The sequence below is a fragment of the Chanodichthys erythropterus genome, chromosome 12, assembly GCF_024489055.1.
Source record: "Chanodichthys erythropterus isolate Z2021 chromosome 12, ASM2448905v1, whole genome shotgun sequence".
Lineage (NCBI taxonomy): Eukaryota > Metazoa > Chordata > Actinopteri > Cypriniformes > Xenocyprididae > Chanodichthys > Chanodichthys erythropterus.
In genome coordinates, this window is record NC_090232.1 from 48000200 (window position 1) to 48016910 (window position 16711).

A 16711-nucleotide genomic window follows, 5' to 3' on the forward strand; every position below is an offset into this window, starting at 1 on the left:
GTGATTAGTATTCACTAAGTTACAGTTCATTTTCTGAGAACTATCAGATTGGAGTTCGTTCAGAGGGAGACGAGAGATCACGCATCATGTATGTTTTCTTTATTTTACAAAAAGCACAACAGAGTGTACACAAATAACAGAAAATATTCCACAGATTAAAATGGTGTATAACTCTTAATTGTATGTGCAACACTGACAGAGTATTTTGAGTCTCTTTCACACTGGTTGGAAAAAAACGCGGTGATCACGCCGGCGTGACCGCCGACCCCAGAGTGTTAATAGAGAGGCGAGGAGAAGGAAAAGATGTGGTAGAAAAAAGTGTACAAGCAATAGGGATAACTGCACCCTGGAGAGTATTTTGAAACAAAACCCATTCAAAAATGTGGGGGAGATTCACAAAGAGTGGACTGCAGCTGGAGTCAGTGTTTCAAGAACCACTACGCACAGACGTATGCAAGACATGGGTTTCAACTGTTGCATTCCTTGTGTCAAGCCACTCTTGAACAAAAGACGTCTCGCCTGGGCTAAAGACAAAAAGGACTGGACAGCTGCTGAGTGGTCCAAAGTTATGCTCTCTGATGAAAGTACATTTTGCATTTCCTTTGGAAATCAGGGTCCCAGGGTCTGGAGGAAGAGAGGAGAGGCACACAATCCATGTTGCTTGAGATCCAGTGTAAAGTTTCCACAGTCAGTGATGGTTTGGGGTGCCATGTCATCTGCTGGTGTTGGTCCACTGTGTTTTCTGAGATCCAAGGTCAACGCAGCCGTATACCAGGAAGTTTTAGAGCACTTCAAGCATTTATGGTTAAAATGTATAAAATATATATATATATATATATATATATATATATATATATATATATATATATATATATATATATATATATTTTTTTTTTTTTTTTTTTTAGGAAATGAGTGATGGTTTCTCTAGATAAGACCCTTACTTCTCATCTGGTATCGTTTAAAGCTCTTTGAAGCTGCAGTGAAACTGTAATTTTGACCTTCAACTGTTTGGGCTCCAATGAAGTCCACTATAAGGAGAAAAATCCTGGAATGTTTTCATCATTTCTTTTCGACTAAAGAGAGAAGGACATGAACATCTGGGATGACATGGGGGTGAGCTGTTCGATATAATTGCCCTTTTTGTTTCAGTTGAAATTGTGTCAACACATTGAATAATGCTGCGTGTGCCAAGACACTTCAGCGGGCCTTTAAAGTCATTGATTAGATTATTCTGTTAGGATAATCTTTAAATCACTCATTTGAGAACTGTTGTAAGATGCCTACAGAGCCAGAGAATATATGCAGCATGAAGATAGAACAGGTTATAACTTGTCTTGTGCTGGCAACAATGGTGCGATTAATTTTTTTCCAGTTTAACGCATTAAAAATATTAACGCAGCATCCTTTTTTTTCTGTCATCCTTTGGCTAGCATTACAACATATGATCACTCGCTCATTCATGCAAATGCTTTTAAAACATTTAAACGCACCATAAAAATAAAAGTTTCTCATTTCTTCAGAAGTACAACTTCATTTTTCACTCTCCAATGTGTTCATGTTTTAACTCGAGGACATCTGTCCTCTAGCCTGACTTCGTCATAATCATATTCTAGGCAGAATGTGAGTCTGATACTGTTCCATTGCACTTGAATTATGGGGCGTGTCTTAACCGAACCAGTAAAAAACAAACAAACTCTGCACTCAATTGCATGGACCTACAACCAATCAGAGCAACGCAGTAAGTGACGTATGTTGAACTTGTACTTAAACTTTAGCCGAATCCCATTGGAAGGACGGCAAACACATCTTTCCCATCGACAAATGCCTTGATTGTGGTTCTTTGTTCCTCTTTTTAAATTAATGCGCTGTCGATTTCTTTTATTACAGACGTGATAGCGGAATCTAAACATCTTACTTCTCCAGCTGCAGTCATCGTTGGTGAAAACCAATTCAACCCAAGCGCTCTTTGATGACGTGGGTGGTTACGTAACCGCAGATAGCCTCTCCATCATCGATTAAAGCCCACCCTGGCAATTTGATTGGCTCAGCCTTCTGGGAGCCGAGCATAATTACTCCACAATGGATTGAGTCCAGACCGAACTTCCCGTCCAAAAAATGTTGTGGGCGGGGTTCGGGCTGGCACCCAGGCTATCTGTCCTCAATAGACTATGTAAACCAGAAAAGATTCCCACGTGAACCTCCACGTAACCTACCTATTACGTAATCGAAACGGACCAATGGTAGTACAAAGGTGTTTACCAGTCGTAGCAAATTTTTCCGGAAAGTTTGCTTTGGCAAGCTGTTTCAAACTCCCAAAATGAACTACTGATTATTTTCATTTGGTTTTAACAACAAAAACAACAAATATAAGCTGAGCTATAAATAGACATAAAACACAGTTTCTGTTGAAAAAATAGTATGTCTGTATTTAGTCAAATGTATCCGTATATTTAATTCTCAGTTAATATTCAAAAATATGCAATACATTTGTTCTAAATCAAAACAGGAAAAGAAGAATACTTTTAAAAACAATGAACACCATTATGAAATCTGATGGCGTCCAATGTTTATGATTCAACAAACTGGCTCAGGTAGAAAACTTTAGGGTGACCATGGCATGCTTTCAAATAAAAAATAATAATAATAATAAAAGCAGCTCAGGAGTTGATTTTCTGAAATAAATCTAGAAACAAGACAAAAATTAGCTGTGTTGGTCAGAGTGAGGAACGTAAACAAGGTGTGAGAGTGTCACTGTCATTTTAACTAAACAGAAATGAAATACTTCATATCATGTGAACAGCACTCTTATAACATGCCAGAATAAGTTAAGTCTGTTGCTTCTCTCTTATTAAAAAGCATTTAATCATTGACTCAACCAATTTGCATGTTTGAAGTTGGTTGGCACAATACAAAACATAAAGTGAATCATTAATTAGCTAAAGTCTGTAGTCTGCACTGTTAGCCCGGATAAGTTGAATTTACTTAAAAAATTTGAGGAAACTGGTTGCCCTAAAAAAATTAAGTAATGATTAAGTAATGTGAACTTAATAATTCGAGTTCATTTAACTTAAAATGTTTTGTAATATTAATTATTTTTTAGTTATTACAACTAGTATATTTAAGTTCAATGTACTAAGCAAGTTAACTTGCCACCAATCAAAATTCATCCATGCCTCCCATCATGCATTGCTGCATGAATAAATTATGAACTGAATTGTCTTAGTAATTTTCTTTATTCTCACTATTTGAATTTTGCTGTTTTTCTGTGACTTTTTAGTAGCTTGTTCCCTTTCGTGGGAACTATCGACGCTACGTCGGATGACGTGATGGGTTCCCATCACGTCATCCGACGTAGCGTCTCGTTCCCTTACTCAGGGAACAAGGGTTACACTCGTAACCCGAGACGTTTTCTAATGTTCATAGTTGATCTGTTTATCAGAACATGTTGCTTGTCACCGTCATTGAGATTCACAGGCTGATTCTTGATGTCTCTGTGTGCCTAAAATATAATTTATTTATTTTTTGTGATAAGGACAACTTAAAAAAAAAAAAAAAATTGTATTGTAGAAGTTGATCCTCCGCTGTAGAATCACAGTGCTTCTGTAATCAATAATGTAAATCTAACTCAGAATTTGGGCTCTAAATGAGTTCAGTGATTCAGATCAAATAATGATTATGTGAAAACATAACCAACATCACCTGATCATCTTTTAACTTTGCTTGTCTGGTTGGTTTTAATGCAGTTAAAACTGCCCAAACAAAATCTAATATTAAAAAGTTAAGGGTCAAGAGCTCAACTAAAACAAACCCTGACCCTCAATGATGGTAACTTAAAAATTGTGATTTTCTCCTTTGGTGACTATAAAAAGGTAAATGTTAGGAAAAAATGTCTGTAGAACAGCCAAAACAAATGTTCCAACTGCTCATCAACAGCTCCTTGAATTCATACACACCATGACAAAATGGCGTCATTACCCGCTGCAAACCAGTGTGAAGGAGGCGTGGTGAGGAGAAAAACTTCATAATTTAAGTGCATTTAACTTACATTTATTAACACATTCAAATACACCCACAAATTAGTAGAATTTACTTATATTTTATAAGTAATGCAACCAAACTTAAATATTTTAAGTATATTGTAATTATATTTTTAAGTAAATATAAAATCCGGGCTAAGAGTGTGTAATGTTGACACAGGTACGTTTTTCTAGTGAGCCTGGACTGAATTCAATTGCTTAAAACGAAATACATCCAGAATATTATTAGGCATAAAGTTCTTTGTTCTAACGGCCATGGAAATAACTGACTGGATGTACAATTTCAGTTTACAGAAGTGCAATTTAAACATGAGGAACCAACTGAGAGAAAGCTCAAACTGTAGTTCTGTCCCATTCTGATATTTTTTTTATTTTTTATTTTTTTTTATGGCTCATACTGGTCATACTGTAAAGTAGAGAATTATGCATATTCATACAAAAGAGACTGCTATTTGAGATTGGGTTTTATAGGGAATGAAAAGCAGTGTTAAGTAACTTGCTGTAAATAAAGAAACAAATAGCATAAACATTGAAATAAACAGAAAAAAGTGGAGAGATAGTCTTTGTGTGAAAACTAATGTCTTTTTACTTTCAATTCTATTTTACCTCTTTATTCTGTCTGTCTGTTTACTGTTTCTTGCAACCTTAAACAACCCTTTGATATTGTTATCCCTAATTACACATAAATCACACCTCACTACACATAATGTGGTATATTTGTTCAGGATGAATATGTTTAAATAATCTAAAACTGAAAGTTCAGTTGATTATTTTAATGTGAAAAGCTTGAAAAATATACAGAATCACAAATAGCTACAGAAGACAAAACTGCAAAAATAGATAGATTGATAGAAACACTAGAGCATTTCAGTCTCATTTAAGCATGTAAAGATGGACTCACCTGATATGAGTTCACATGTAGTGATTTTCACACAGCTAGACTGACTGCACGCAAATATCTGTGTCAGAAGTTAATATACCTGTTTAACCGATGAGGAAAAAAAATATTTTGCTGTCCCTTCCTGTCAAAATTCAAATTTATATTCAAATTTACACACAAATACAGGAAAAAAAAAAACACCATACATTTACAAAAACATTAAATGAATACAAATATCACATTTCTAAAACTGGAGCACATTTGCTTTAAAGTAATTATTAAAAGATTTCTCCTTGCTATCATCTTAGTGCTACATATTTTCCATTATGCATATTTTTGACACTGTACTCAAAAAATGGGTTTGCAAAGACAACAACAGCTTCACATTCAAGAAAAAGTGGCCAAAATCACATTACAAACCTGTTTTTATATTAATATAGTATATTACTATACTGTTTTGTGTTTTTCAGTGTTTTTTTATAGCTAACAAAGGAACTGTGAAAAGTGGAAAACATTCCTGAGGTAAATGTGACGTTATGTGACATATTGTTCACAAGCTGTTTTATTAACGTCTTTCCACGGTTCAAACACAGATTAAGTGATTACATGAGACATGATGAGTCAAGTCAAGTCACCTTTATTTATATAGCGCTTTTTACAATGCAGATTGTGTCAAAGCAGCTTTACATTGATAACTGGTATATAATTTGGCTGCACAGCAGCTCTTAAAGAATAGTGTCAATGCAGGCAGATCAAAGCACTGTTGAATAAATGTCAAGAATACTGTTGAATATCAAATGTCAAGTCAAATGTCAAGTGTCCCCAACTAAACAAGCCAAAGGCGACAGCGGCAAATAACCCAAACTCCAACAGGTGACATCAGGTGGCAAACAGGTGGCAAATAGGTGTTAAAATGGAGAAAAAAACCTTGGGAGAAACCAGGCTTAGTCGGGGGGCTAGTTCTCCTCTGGCGAACAGATGAGCCGGTAAATTGCACTGTATCTTTCAACATACCTTTTGATGTTCATATGTTTTTCGAGATGTAACTTGTATTAATGTGGAAGAAAAGACTGCAACTTATTAGATAAATATTTTGTTTACACATGGTTTCAAATAAATGCATTTTCCTTTTATGCTTTAGGTGAAGCGCCAATTTTTTCAAACCAGCTGAATCGGCTTTCCGATACTGCATGATGTTCGAAGCTTCAAACGTCATCAATCACGTGGTATTGTCATTTCGATACAATCATTGGTACAGTGTGTGATACAATGGTGCTTTGAAAACTGCGTCGAAGCATAGGAGCCCCAGCATCAACCATCCCATCACTTGTGATTTGTCCAATTCATTGCATAATGTATGCATTAAAGTTCTTGTTAAATAAAAAAAAAAATCCCTGGTAAAAAAAACAAACAAAAAAAATAAAACACCTCAGTATCGATATTTTTTGTTTCAGTAGGCTTATCAATATTTTCGTTACTCACCTCAGTATCAATATATCAATACTCAGTATCGATACGCCCCTCCATAATTTTTCTTCACAAACAGTATGAGTTGCAGTCCGATCACGTTTTCTGTCCCCTTTTAATTGACAGGATATAATCGGTCCTGATCATCAGCTGTTTTTATACAGTCAATCGATGGATGATAGTGATAATAATAGCTTTTATCAACCAACACTGATTGTCGGCCGATACATCGGTGCATCTCTAATAATTATATAATCAAAACAAATCAATCTCTCAAATCCTGAAGGGTATTGCACAAAAGTAGAATTAAGAAAGCCAGGATAACAAAAAGCGTGGCTTGACCTAGTTTAATCAGCACATCCTGGCTTAGTCCGTTGCACGTTTGCTGATCCAGGATGAGTACGTGAAGCTTTGTCAAGCCGGGTTTTGATAGCTGGGATAAGTGCTTGTTCATGGCATTCTTAAACAGACCACAGGATCGATCACAGAATCAATGATGCAAAAATGGAGAAAACTCATGAGTAACAGCTTCTAATGGAAACATATGAAGATGTGAAACATATAATCAGTGTTACCAACTAATTTTTAGAGGAAGTTGCTAAAGGTGGGTTGTTTCGTTGCTAAAAGTTGCTAAATGACGTTGTGTGGCGAGGTTATTGCATAGCCATGATGCAAAACTGCGTTTTTGCATTGCATACGCATACAAAATATGATTTTGTAATATATTTATATAGATTTGTTCATTAAAAATAATATAAAATATATTTCACTTGTAAAAGTAATATAAACAACATCTTTATAATTAGATATTTGTATTTTTAAATTCAACATTAAATTTTTGAACAGTTACACATTATGTGACAATTACATTTTATGTATTTTCTTATTAACTAGTAAAACTACAGATTTTGAGCAATTATAGTTTTAAGCAGTGTATTGGTTAGAATTGTGCTACAAAATAAAAATAGAACACAATATGAATGTCACAGTTTCCTCCATTTCCCAAGATCCTCCTGTTTCCACACCTGCACTCACTTCCCTCGTCTTCTCCCCATCATCACGGATTACCTGCATCTGTTCCTGATCATCTGCACTCCCTGTATAACGGACTCACTCCCTTCACTCCCTGTCGGATCTTGTTGTTATTTAAATGTACTGTGTGTTATCGCCTGCGTTCCTTCATTAAAATACCTTAACTGTGGATATCCGTTTACGTCTTGTCTCTACAACACCAGCGAACTGTAACAATGAAGAAATTGTCCATATTAATTTTTCACAGGTGTTTTACCTGTGTTTTACATTACGCATTGCATTTTGTGTTTTAAGGGTTATACAGGGTCACAACTTCAATGATTAACCTGTCATTTCCACAAATGAACAGTTGGACACTTTGTCTTAAATGTGGCCTGTGGACATGCATGTAACTCGGGACATTTATCATGGAGATTAATTGCAAACACTTAACCACTATGCACATCTATTCTATCAGTTTATTTTATCTGTACATTTAATGTATTTCATCTATCTACTCTTATCTGTTTTTATTTAGATTTTATTCTAATTGATTTTATCTAACCTATAATTTGATATATGTGGAAAATGACGTCATAGTGTGCAATCGATTCGTCTTGACTCAAGGAATCATGAATCGAGAATTTTGATTCTAGCCCTCACGGTTCAAAAGTTATTAGCATAAACATTAACGCAACTTCGGACAGCTGGTGGCGCTAGAAAGATTGAAATAAAGACTCCAAATTTGCTATGGAAATAGTTCCGACTGTCCTCTAACTGTGTGCCAAATTTCACAACTTTTTACCATACGGTTCTATGGGCTGCCATAGACTCAAGAGCGGAAGAGGAAGAATAATAAAAAAAAAAAGAATGGCAACGGATACAATAGGTGCCTTCGTACATTCGGTGCTTGGCCCCTAAATACACAGTTACAGCAGCTAAAGACAAGAACTACGAGAACCAAGAGCCCAACTAATGCAAACACTGAACACCACAACGGTGAGTTCACATGAAACAAACATCAACATCTAAACTTCTGTTAATGCTTAGTAAGAGCTTCTGTAGACATGTGACAGAATAATAATAAGTGAAGCTGGTAATGCTGTTTGTGGAGTTGTTTAATCAGATCTTCAGAGATTTAATGTCTTTTACATGCAGTTGATCTGATCAAATGCTCAATCATCAGTTATTTGATCATTTAATTATCTCATAAACTTCAACAGTTGATGTAGTTAAAGAGACAGTTTCAGTGTTTCTTTTAACATTGTGGAGATTATATAAACACTGAGTTTTCACTGAAGATTTTGCTGTATGCATCATCTAGTTTTGTACCTGTAAATGTTTTTTATTTTAATTTATTTCACATGCAAACATGCAAAAGTCTGCAATAGTTTTTGTTTTAAATAATTATGCTACAAATATCTGTATTTTATGTCTGTATCAAAGAGCAGCTCAAGTGTCCTTAGTGGGAAACACTGTCTACTCACAACAAGAAGGTCTCTGGTTCGAGTCTCAGCTGAGCCAGAAATCTTTCCTTCAGATCTGGTTTCTCTCACAATCCACAGTTGTGTGAATTACAGATGCTAAGCTGTTTAGGCTAAAGGTGTGAACTTGTTTTTTTTACTGCCAATGGATGGATCCGTGGCTGAGGTTTTTATTTATTTTGTTTTTTCTGGACATAACTTTGCTTAGTGGGTTGTAGCATCTCTATTCCGTGCAAACAAACACCCCGCATGGACAGCATCTGGTTGTGTGGCTGTCATATCCAGCCTGGAAACCCGTCTTGTTTATGAAACACTGTTTTGAAAAATGGAAAGTGGGGCTTGAGCTCCTCCTCTTTAACTGTGAAAGTGAAAGTACCCTTTTCTGTCGTATCGCGGTAGCTCCCGGAACGCTTTCGCCCTTCCCCCGCGGAGGTCTGTGCATATCACTAGGTGTCCTATTCCCGAAATGATCAGGGCACGGCATCCCATCACACTGACATCCCTACAGTGCACTGACCTGTCTTGTTATATCTTGTTTTGATAGATATATAGATTAAGCAGTTCTCCTGGCCTCCCCCTCCTTACTTGCTCGCGTCAGTCTATCCAGATGTTTCCCTGACATCAATCAGTCTCACTTTCAGTGTAACTTCTAACTTCAACTGTTCTCAGAGCAGCCTCAACTCGGATTGGTTCTGTTCACTATAGCTGGGGTGGGACTTGCGATTGTATTGGGTCTTTCTGCTGTCTGTCACTGACTGAAGTAATTAATAACAATAGGACTAACCCATTTTTGGGGAGGGAGAGGAGATATTTTGGAAAACGTCTTTAAATTGGATGTTTCTGTGGTTTTCATTTAACTCAGACATACGAGCTGACGCTGTAATATAACTGTCACCACCTTTCACCCCACTAGGAAGAGACACACAGACAGACAGGATGGACGTGAAGCTGCTGTGGCTGACTGTTGTTCTTCTCTCCTCACCCCTCCTCACACTGTGTGACCCGCTGTGAGTATTAAACACACCGTTAGCTCATAGAGTTTCTTATAGATCTGTTTTTGATCTGATTTGTTCTCCTCAGGTTTGTTCTGTCAGCTCCTAATTTGCTGAGAGTGGGTTCCTCAGAGAACGTGTTTGTGGAGGCTCAGGATTACTCTGGAGGAGCTTTTGATGTAAAGATCACAGTGAAGAAGCACCCAAGAAAAGACAAGGAGATACTGTCCAAAACAGTGACACTTACTGCAGACAACAATTACCAGATCCTTACAGATATAAAGGTGAGAGCTCCATAGACAGTTATGTCTCATTCTCATTATTCTGTTATCAGCTATCATTCAGATTGACTGATTATCTGTTATTCAGATTCCTGATGATCAGAACTTCTTCTCTGATGATCCTCTGGAGAAGCAGTATGTGTATCTACAAGCTCAATTTCCATCCAGCACTCTGGAGAAAGTGGTCATGGTCTCATTCCAATCTGGATATATATTTGTACAGACAGACAAGCCCATCTACACGCCTGCTAGCTCAGGTAAGATTCAGTGAAAACGTGAAAATATATAACACACAATGTGAATTTTAATCAACATGTTATCAGCATTACATAATCCTGTTAATTATTAAACTGCTATCAGTGCTGCATGTATCAGGGTTTGAATCTGAGGGAAAACATCTGAACTCATGTAGCAGTTTTCACTTTGATTTCTTTTGCAGTTTATTACAGGATTTTCTCTCTGATGCCCAACATGAAACCACTCAGTCAGACTGGAATCACGGTGGAAATCATGGTACACACTTATAATAGAGCACACTATTATAATATATTATTATATAATATTATTAAAATATAATAGTATAATACATTATACTATTATATATTTATGACATTTCATCAGTAATGAGCATCATTGGATTGTTGATCTCAGCAAACACAGTGTTAATGCTGATTTCTGTGTTTCTTAAGAATCCACAAGGCATCACAGTTTCATCAGAGAAGATGGATACAGTGAAAGGGATGAAGTCTGGAGGATACGCCATTCCTGAGATTGGCAGGTGTGTGAAACACTGTGACGACTGAACCTGCTCAACCTGAGTGAACTGGATTTAATGATTCATGATGTCATCCTCAGGATAATAACTTTTGAATTTATTTACACACAACACAGCTAATACTCATAGATCTGTGTTATAAGATTGATTAAATATATGTATGATGCTTATTTATAATTTGTTTAAATGTTTTGAAATGTTTTTGTTTCAGTACTGGGATGTGGAAGGTGGTCACTCGGTACACAAACACTCCTCAGAAGACGTTTACTGCAGACTTTGAGGTCAAAGAATATGGTAGGATGTGTGTGTGTCAACAAACTGTATGTTGTGTAAATGTGATAAACACTAAAAGAATTAATTTATTTGTGTGTCTTTTCTTTGGTTTGGTTTATAGTGCCTTCAACATTTGAAGTGAAATCAAATCCCAGTAGGTCGTTCTTCTCTGTGGATGATCAGAGTCTGACAGTCGACATTAAAGCCAAGTAAGACAACATATGTTCTGCTTCACTGTTTTGAAAATTAATGTGTGAACACACTGATTTAAAACAGATTTGTGTGTAAACTACAAAATAATGTACAGTGAGTAACCAAAACTTTTCATGAGAGTTTGAGATAGAATAAAATTATAACTTCTAAAGTAACAAAGACATTTATCTTAGTCTCAGAAGGTATATTTTTTGAATTGTTGTTATCTATTTTACTGTTAGTTTGAATATTGTTTATGTTCTGTCAGTCCCTTCTCAATAGATTTGCTCCACAAAATATGTGGTTACACTTCAAATAATTAATAAATTATGGTTAATATTTAAATGGTTTTGTTGGAGCCATTTATAGTATTGTAACGTTTTTGTTGTCCACTGAGTGGCGCTGTGACGTCTTATAATTAGAGCACCTGGGTAACAAGAAGTGTGTGCATTGGTAATGGTGAAGTATGAGAGGCCTTTTGAGACATATTTCAAACTTTACTCTTACACTCTCTATCAAAGCTGACACACTATCAAACTTTAAGTGACATCTTTGTTCCTTGGACGTTTCTGGTTTAGTTGTCGAGTGCATTTAAAACATCGACGGGAGGCACTTGATGCACAGTTGGATTGTGATAATTTATTTCTGTTATTAAAAATGTCAAATATCAAAAGGGGAGCAAAAGATGTTGCTCACTGGTTAGATGCTCCCTCAGTCCAGGAACTAACCTACACTGGGAAATTAAAGGTGCCCTAGATTCAAAAATTGAATTTACCCCGGTATAGTTGAATAACAAGAGTTCAGTACATGGAAAAGACATGCAGTGAGTCTCAAACTCCATCGTTTCCTCCTTCTTATATAAATCTCATTTGTTTAAAAGACCTCAGAAGAACAGGCGAATCTCAACATAACACCGACTGTTACGTAACAGTTGGGATCATTAATATGTACGCCCCCAATATTTGCATATGCCAGCCCATGTTCCCACATTATGAAAGGCATTAGACAAGGGCAGGATGTCTGGATATGCACAGCTGATATGATCAGACTAGGTAAGGAAGGACAATAGCAAAAAATGGCAGATGGAGCAATAATAACTGACATGATTCATGATAACGATATTTTTAGTGATATTTGTAAAGTCTTTCTAAATGTTTCGTTAGCATGTTGCTAATGTACTGTTAAATGTGGTTAAAGTTACCATCGTTTATTACTGTATTCACAGAGACAAGAGCCGTCGCTATTTTCATTATTAAACACTTGCAGTCTGTATAATGCATAAACACAACTTCATTCTTTATAAATCTCTCCAACAGTGTAGCATTAGCCGTTAGCCACGGAGCACAGCCTCAAACTCATTCAGAATCAATGTAAACATCAAAATAAACACTTTACTTACGCGATTAGACATGCTGCATGACGAACACTTTGTAAATATCCATTTTGAGGGTTATATAAGCTGTTTGAACTTTTTTTGGTAACACTTTACAATAACAGTACATGAATAACCATGAACTAATACCTAAATTAATAGTTACTTCAACATGAACTCATGATTAGTTAAGATATGAACTAATGAAGAATGATCCTTAACTACGACAGGAGTCATAAGGATTCATGCATGAAAACAGCAGCCTTAACTATGCGTTAATACATGTTTGATAATTAATGCATTAATTAACATTTAGGGGTAAACTAAATAAATCAGCCTCCATAAGAGTAAACAAGAAGTACTCTGAATTTGAATTAAACGCGATTTAATACTGTCATAATTTACACTGTAATATCATAATCTGCCATCTGCAGCTTTGTGACAAATAATTGCAATGGCACATGATTATTTAGCCATTAATTACATAGATCTGTCTAATCAAATGTGGAAAATAGACTAACTACCACTAATAAATTTAATTTGATCTAAAATGTTTTCTGATTTTTACAGTTCATTTATATTTAGTCATATAGCTAAATAGTCATAGTTTATTCCCGGAACTAAAGTATGTAAGGTTTGTTTCTGGCGGGACACTCATTAGTGGCGCACGCTAGGTGTTCTCTTGGCGCGTTTGTGTTGCTGGCATTTTAAACTAATAAATGTTGACTGCTTTGGTAAGCCGAATTAATAATTAAAGACATATTTACATGTATGTTTTATTGGGGTTTTCAGGAGGTTATGTGCAGTTATTAACTGTATTTGTATTTTTGTCGTTTAAATGTATATGCTTTGATTAACATTAGCTTGTGGACATGCGCGATTTTACATGTAAATGTGCCTTATGTGTGTCTTTACAGGTATGTTTATGGCTTGCTTTCAAGTCCATATATGTTTAATTATATAAATAAAAATAAAATACAAATACTTTTTATTTTAGTTTTTTTGTACCGGGGTGTAAAGGAATAAGGATGGCACTCTTAGTGTTTATTCATATATTAGTTAATGATGTGTGATATGTGCATCATGTCATGACTTTACTTGAGGGGGCACAATCATAATTAACTCATTATTAACTAAGCATATACTAACATCAACTAATGGTTTGTTAATGTATACTTATGTCATGACTTTACTTGAGGGGGCACAATCATAATTAATTCACTGTTAACAACTTATCAAATTCAGCTCATGATTATCATTAACTTACTATCAAATACACTTGTACTAACACAACTATATAAGTATTCAGCCCAGTTAAGTGATGTTGTGTGACTTTTCAAAAAGTCAGAGAATGGAGGTACAGTATATGATCACGGCCTGCGTCTGGATGGAGAGTGAACTTTGCATCTGATCCTAGCAAACACTCCCTTACCTTAGTTCATGTTTCCTGTTTGGTTATTTTTTTGAGAACCGATTCCTCAGGAACTGATGTAAGTCACAGTAGTTTAGTTTGATAGGAAAGAATATCACAAAACAGATTAAGACCTTTTAAGATAAATAGTGTATTTAGTATTTTATATGTTTGATAGGGAGGGTCAGTGAAAATAATTACAAACTAATCCTGTGCCTTTCAGTAATGTTTATAATGAAGCTGCTGATGTCAGTAGTTTAAATTCTGACAAGAATAAATTGTTTAAATTTATTTCAAAGTCAAAATATGTATTATTCCTTCTTATAGAGACTGTTTGATTTAGTTTACCCTAAATGTTAATTAATGCATTAATTATCAAACATGTATTAACGCATAGTTAAGGCTTCTGTTTTCATGCATGAATCCCTATGACTCCTGTCGTAGTTAAGGATCACTCTTCATTAGTTCATATCTCAACTAATCATGAGTTCATGTTGAAGTAACTATTAACTCAGGTATTAGTTCATAGTTATTCATGTACTGTTATTGTAAAGTGTTACCCTTTTTTTATGTTGTTTAAGGGGGTCGCACACCGGACGCGTAGCTCGGCGCCGCGCCACGTCTTTAAAATTCGAACACATTGTTTTCTATGAGAGTACGCACACCGGCGGCGACATTCGGCGCCTGTCCGCGGCGCCCAGCTACGACTCAGGAAGTTGTTCAAAATCCTGCCGCACCACAGAGCGCCATTTCAAGGTTTTATATTAAATTTATATTATATTTCCCTCAAATCGTCAATGTACATACTGATTTCACCCTGTGCTACAAGATACACTTGTTTTATATTCTGAGTTCAACAGCTTGAGTAAGGTCTAAACATATTTGGGGAAAATGTATAATAAACGTAGCCCTTTCTAATATATTATTTTGCTCTTTTGTGCCATTTTTCCATACACTAACCTCAGTGATGCGAAATAACAAAGCACAGGCAAATTCGATTGCCTCTATTTTTCAGTCTTCGACGTAAAAGTAGCAGTGCAGGAGTTTACTTTGTTGTCCGTCAATATTTGATCTTTTTGAGGAGGACATAAAAACAGGGCATTCAAAAACCTTCATAGTCTACATTGGATAAATATATAATATAATGTAATTATGTCTGTTGAATACTGCATAATTTAGAAGTTAATATTCTTTAGTACTGTGAAATCCACACAAAATACGAAATATTAAATATATTATATATTATTATACATAGTTATCATGAACTAATAATGAACTGCACGAATACATCCTTTATCAATCTTTAAGTTAATTACAACATTTACTAATACATTATTAAAATCAAAGTTGTATTTACAGTAACATTAGTTACACTGAACTAACATGAACAAAGAACAACTGTTTTTTAACTAACATTAAGTTAACAAAGCTTAATAAATACTGTAACAAATGCTCATAGTTCATGTTAGTTAATCTAATACATTAACTATGATAACAAATGAAACTTTATTGTAAAGTGTTACCGAAATAACTTTTGCTACGTTTTTACTCGGACTAGCTAGTTAACGTTAGTTAAATAATATTGCTACAATGTAACATAGTTGCCTAGACAACCGATACAACAAAACAATAACAGACATAATGTGATCTTCATTAATGAACCTTCAAAAGTCAGCTATTATTCAATACAAATAAAAAATAAATAAAGTAAGCTTTCATCGTGCAGCTCTTCTGTCAGAAGCCGATTCAAAATTGAGCTCGCGCGTATAGAATGTGCGCGTCCGGTGTGAGATACCTGAGACGCGGCGTGGCGCTGCGCGGCGCGGCGCCGAGCTTCGCGTCCGGTGTGCGACCCCCTTTAGAGCGTGAAGCACGAGATTTAAAGGGCCACACCTTGAATCGGCTCATTTCTAATTATGCCCAAAAATAGGCAGTTAAAAAAATGAATTAAAAAAAATCGATGGGGTATTTTGAGCTGAAACTTCACAGATACATTCAGGGGACACCTTAGACTTATATTACATATTTTTAAAAAAAGTTCTAGGGCACCTTTAAAGTGTTTAGATATCTGAAAAAGACATGACACCTGCATTAAAGCAGTGAAGTGATAGGGCTGGATATCAACTAGCAACTCTTTGAAATGCAGCAAACATTTTGTGAATAATGTTTTTTTCACTATCAAATTATTTGTATTTCTTTATTTTAACTGATTAGGTATGATGTAACATAATTTGAGCTAGCATTGTGGCTCTGTCATTGTTTAAATATATAGGAGCTATCAACTTAGCGTTTTGGTATGCGTTTAGTGGAGAAAGTTTTATTTGCATTTCATTTCTAAATGTTCTGTAGGCTATAGTTAGGAAAGTAGCAGTTCACATTAGGTATTTAGCCATCTAGTCAGCTGAAAAATGCAATTAGTAACGTCTCGGTTACAAAGGTAACCCTCGTTCCCTGAAGGAGGGAACGGAGACGTACGTCGGACAGACCGACGAATAGGAATCTCGCTAGAGAGGCCAATCTACTTCGAGTGTAA

The 16711-nt window shown here is 35.6% G+C and overlaps 1 protein-coding gene across 2 annotated transcripts in view; it reads left to right on the plus strand.

Moving 5' to 3' along the window:
• The first annotated feature begins 9674 nt into the window (after window positions 1-9674).
• The window catches only part of LOC137031496 (complement C3-like), a 46666-nt gene continuing 39629 nt past the window's right edge, over window positions 9675-16711 (plus strand). Inside the window, exons 1-7 of one of the 2 annotated variants that reach the window (XM_067402484.1) lie at window positions 9675-9889; window positions 9963-10158; window positions 10244-10412; window positions 10595-10668; window positions 10845-10933; window positions 11142-11224; window positions 11325-11412. In XM_067402484.1, the coding sequence (XP_067258585.1) occupies window positions 9819-9889; window positions 9963-10158; window positions 10244-10412; window positions 10595-10668; window positions 10845-10933; window positions 11142-11224; window positions 11325-11412 (770 nt within the window). In that variant the 5' untranslated portion in view covers window positions 9675-9818. Of the gene's footprint in view, window positions 9890-9962; window positions 10159-10243; window positions 10413-10594; window positions 10669-10844; window positions 10934-11141; window positions 11225-11324; window positions 11413-14857; window positions 14935-16711 lie in introns of those variants that run through there. The other variant, XM_067402485.1, reaches the window with a different exon arrangement.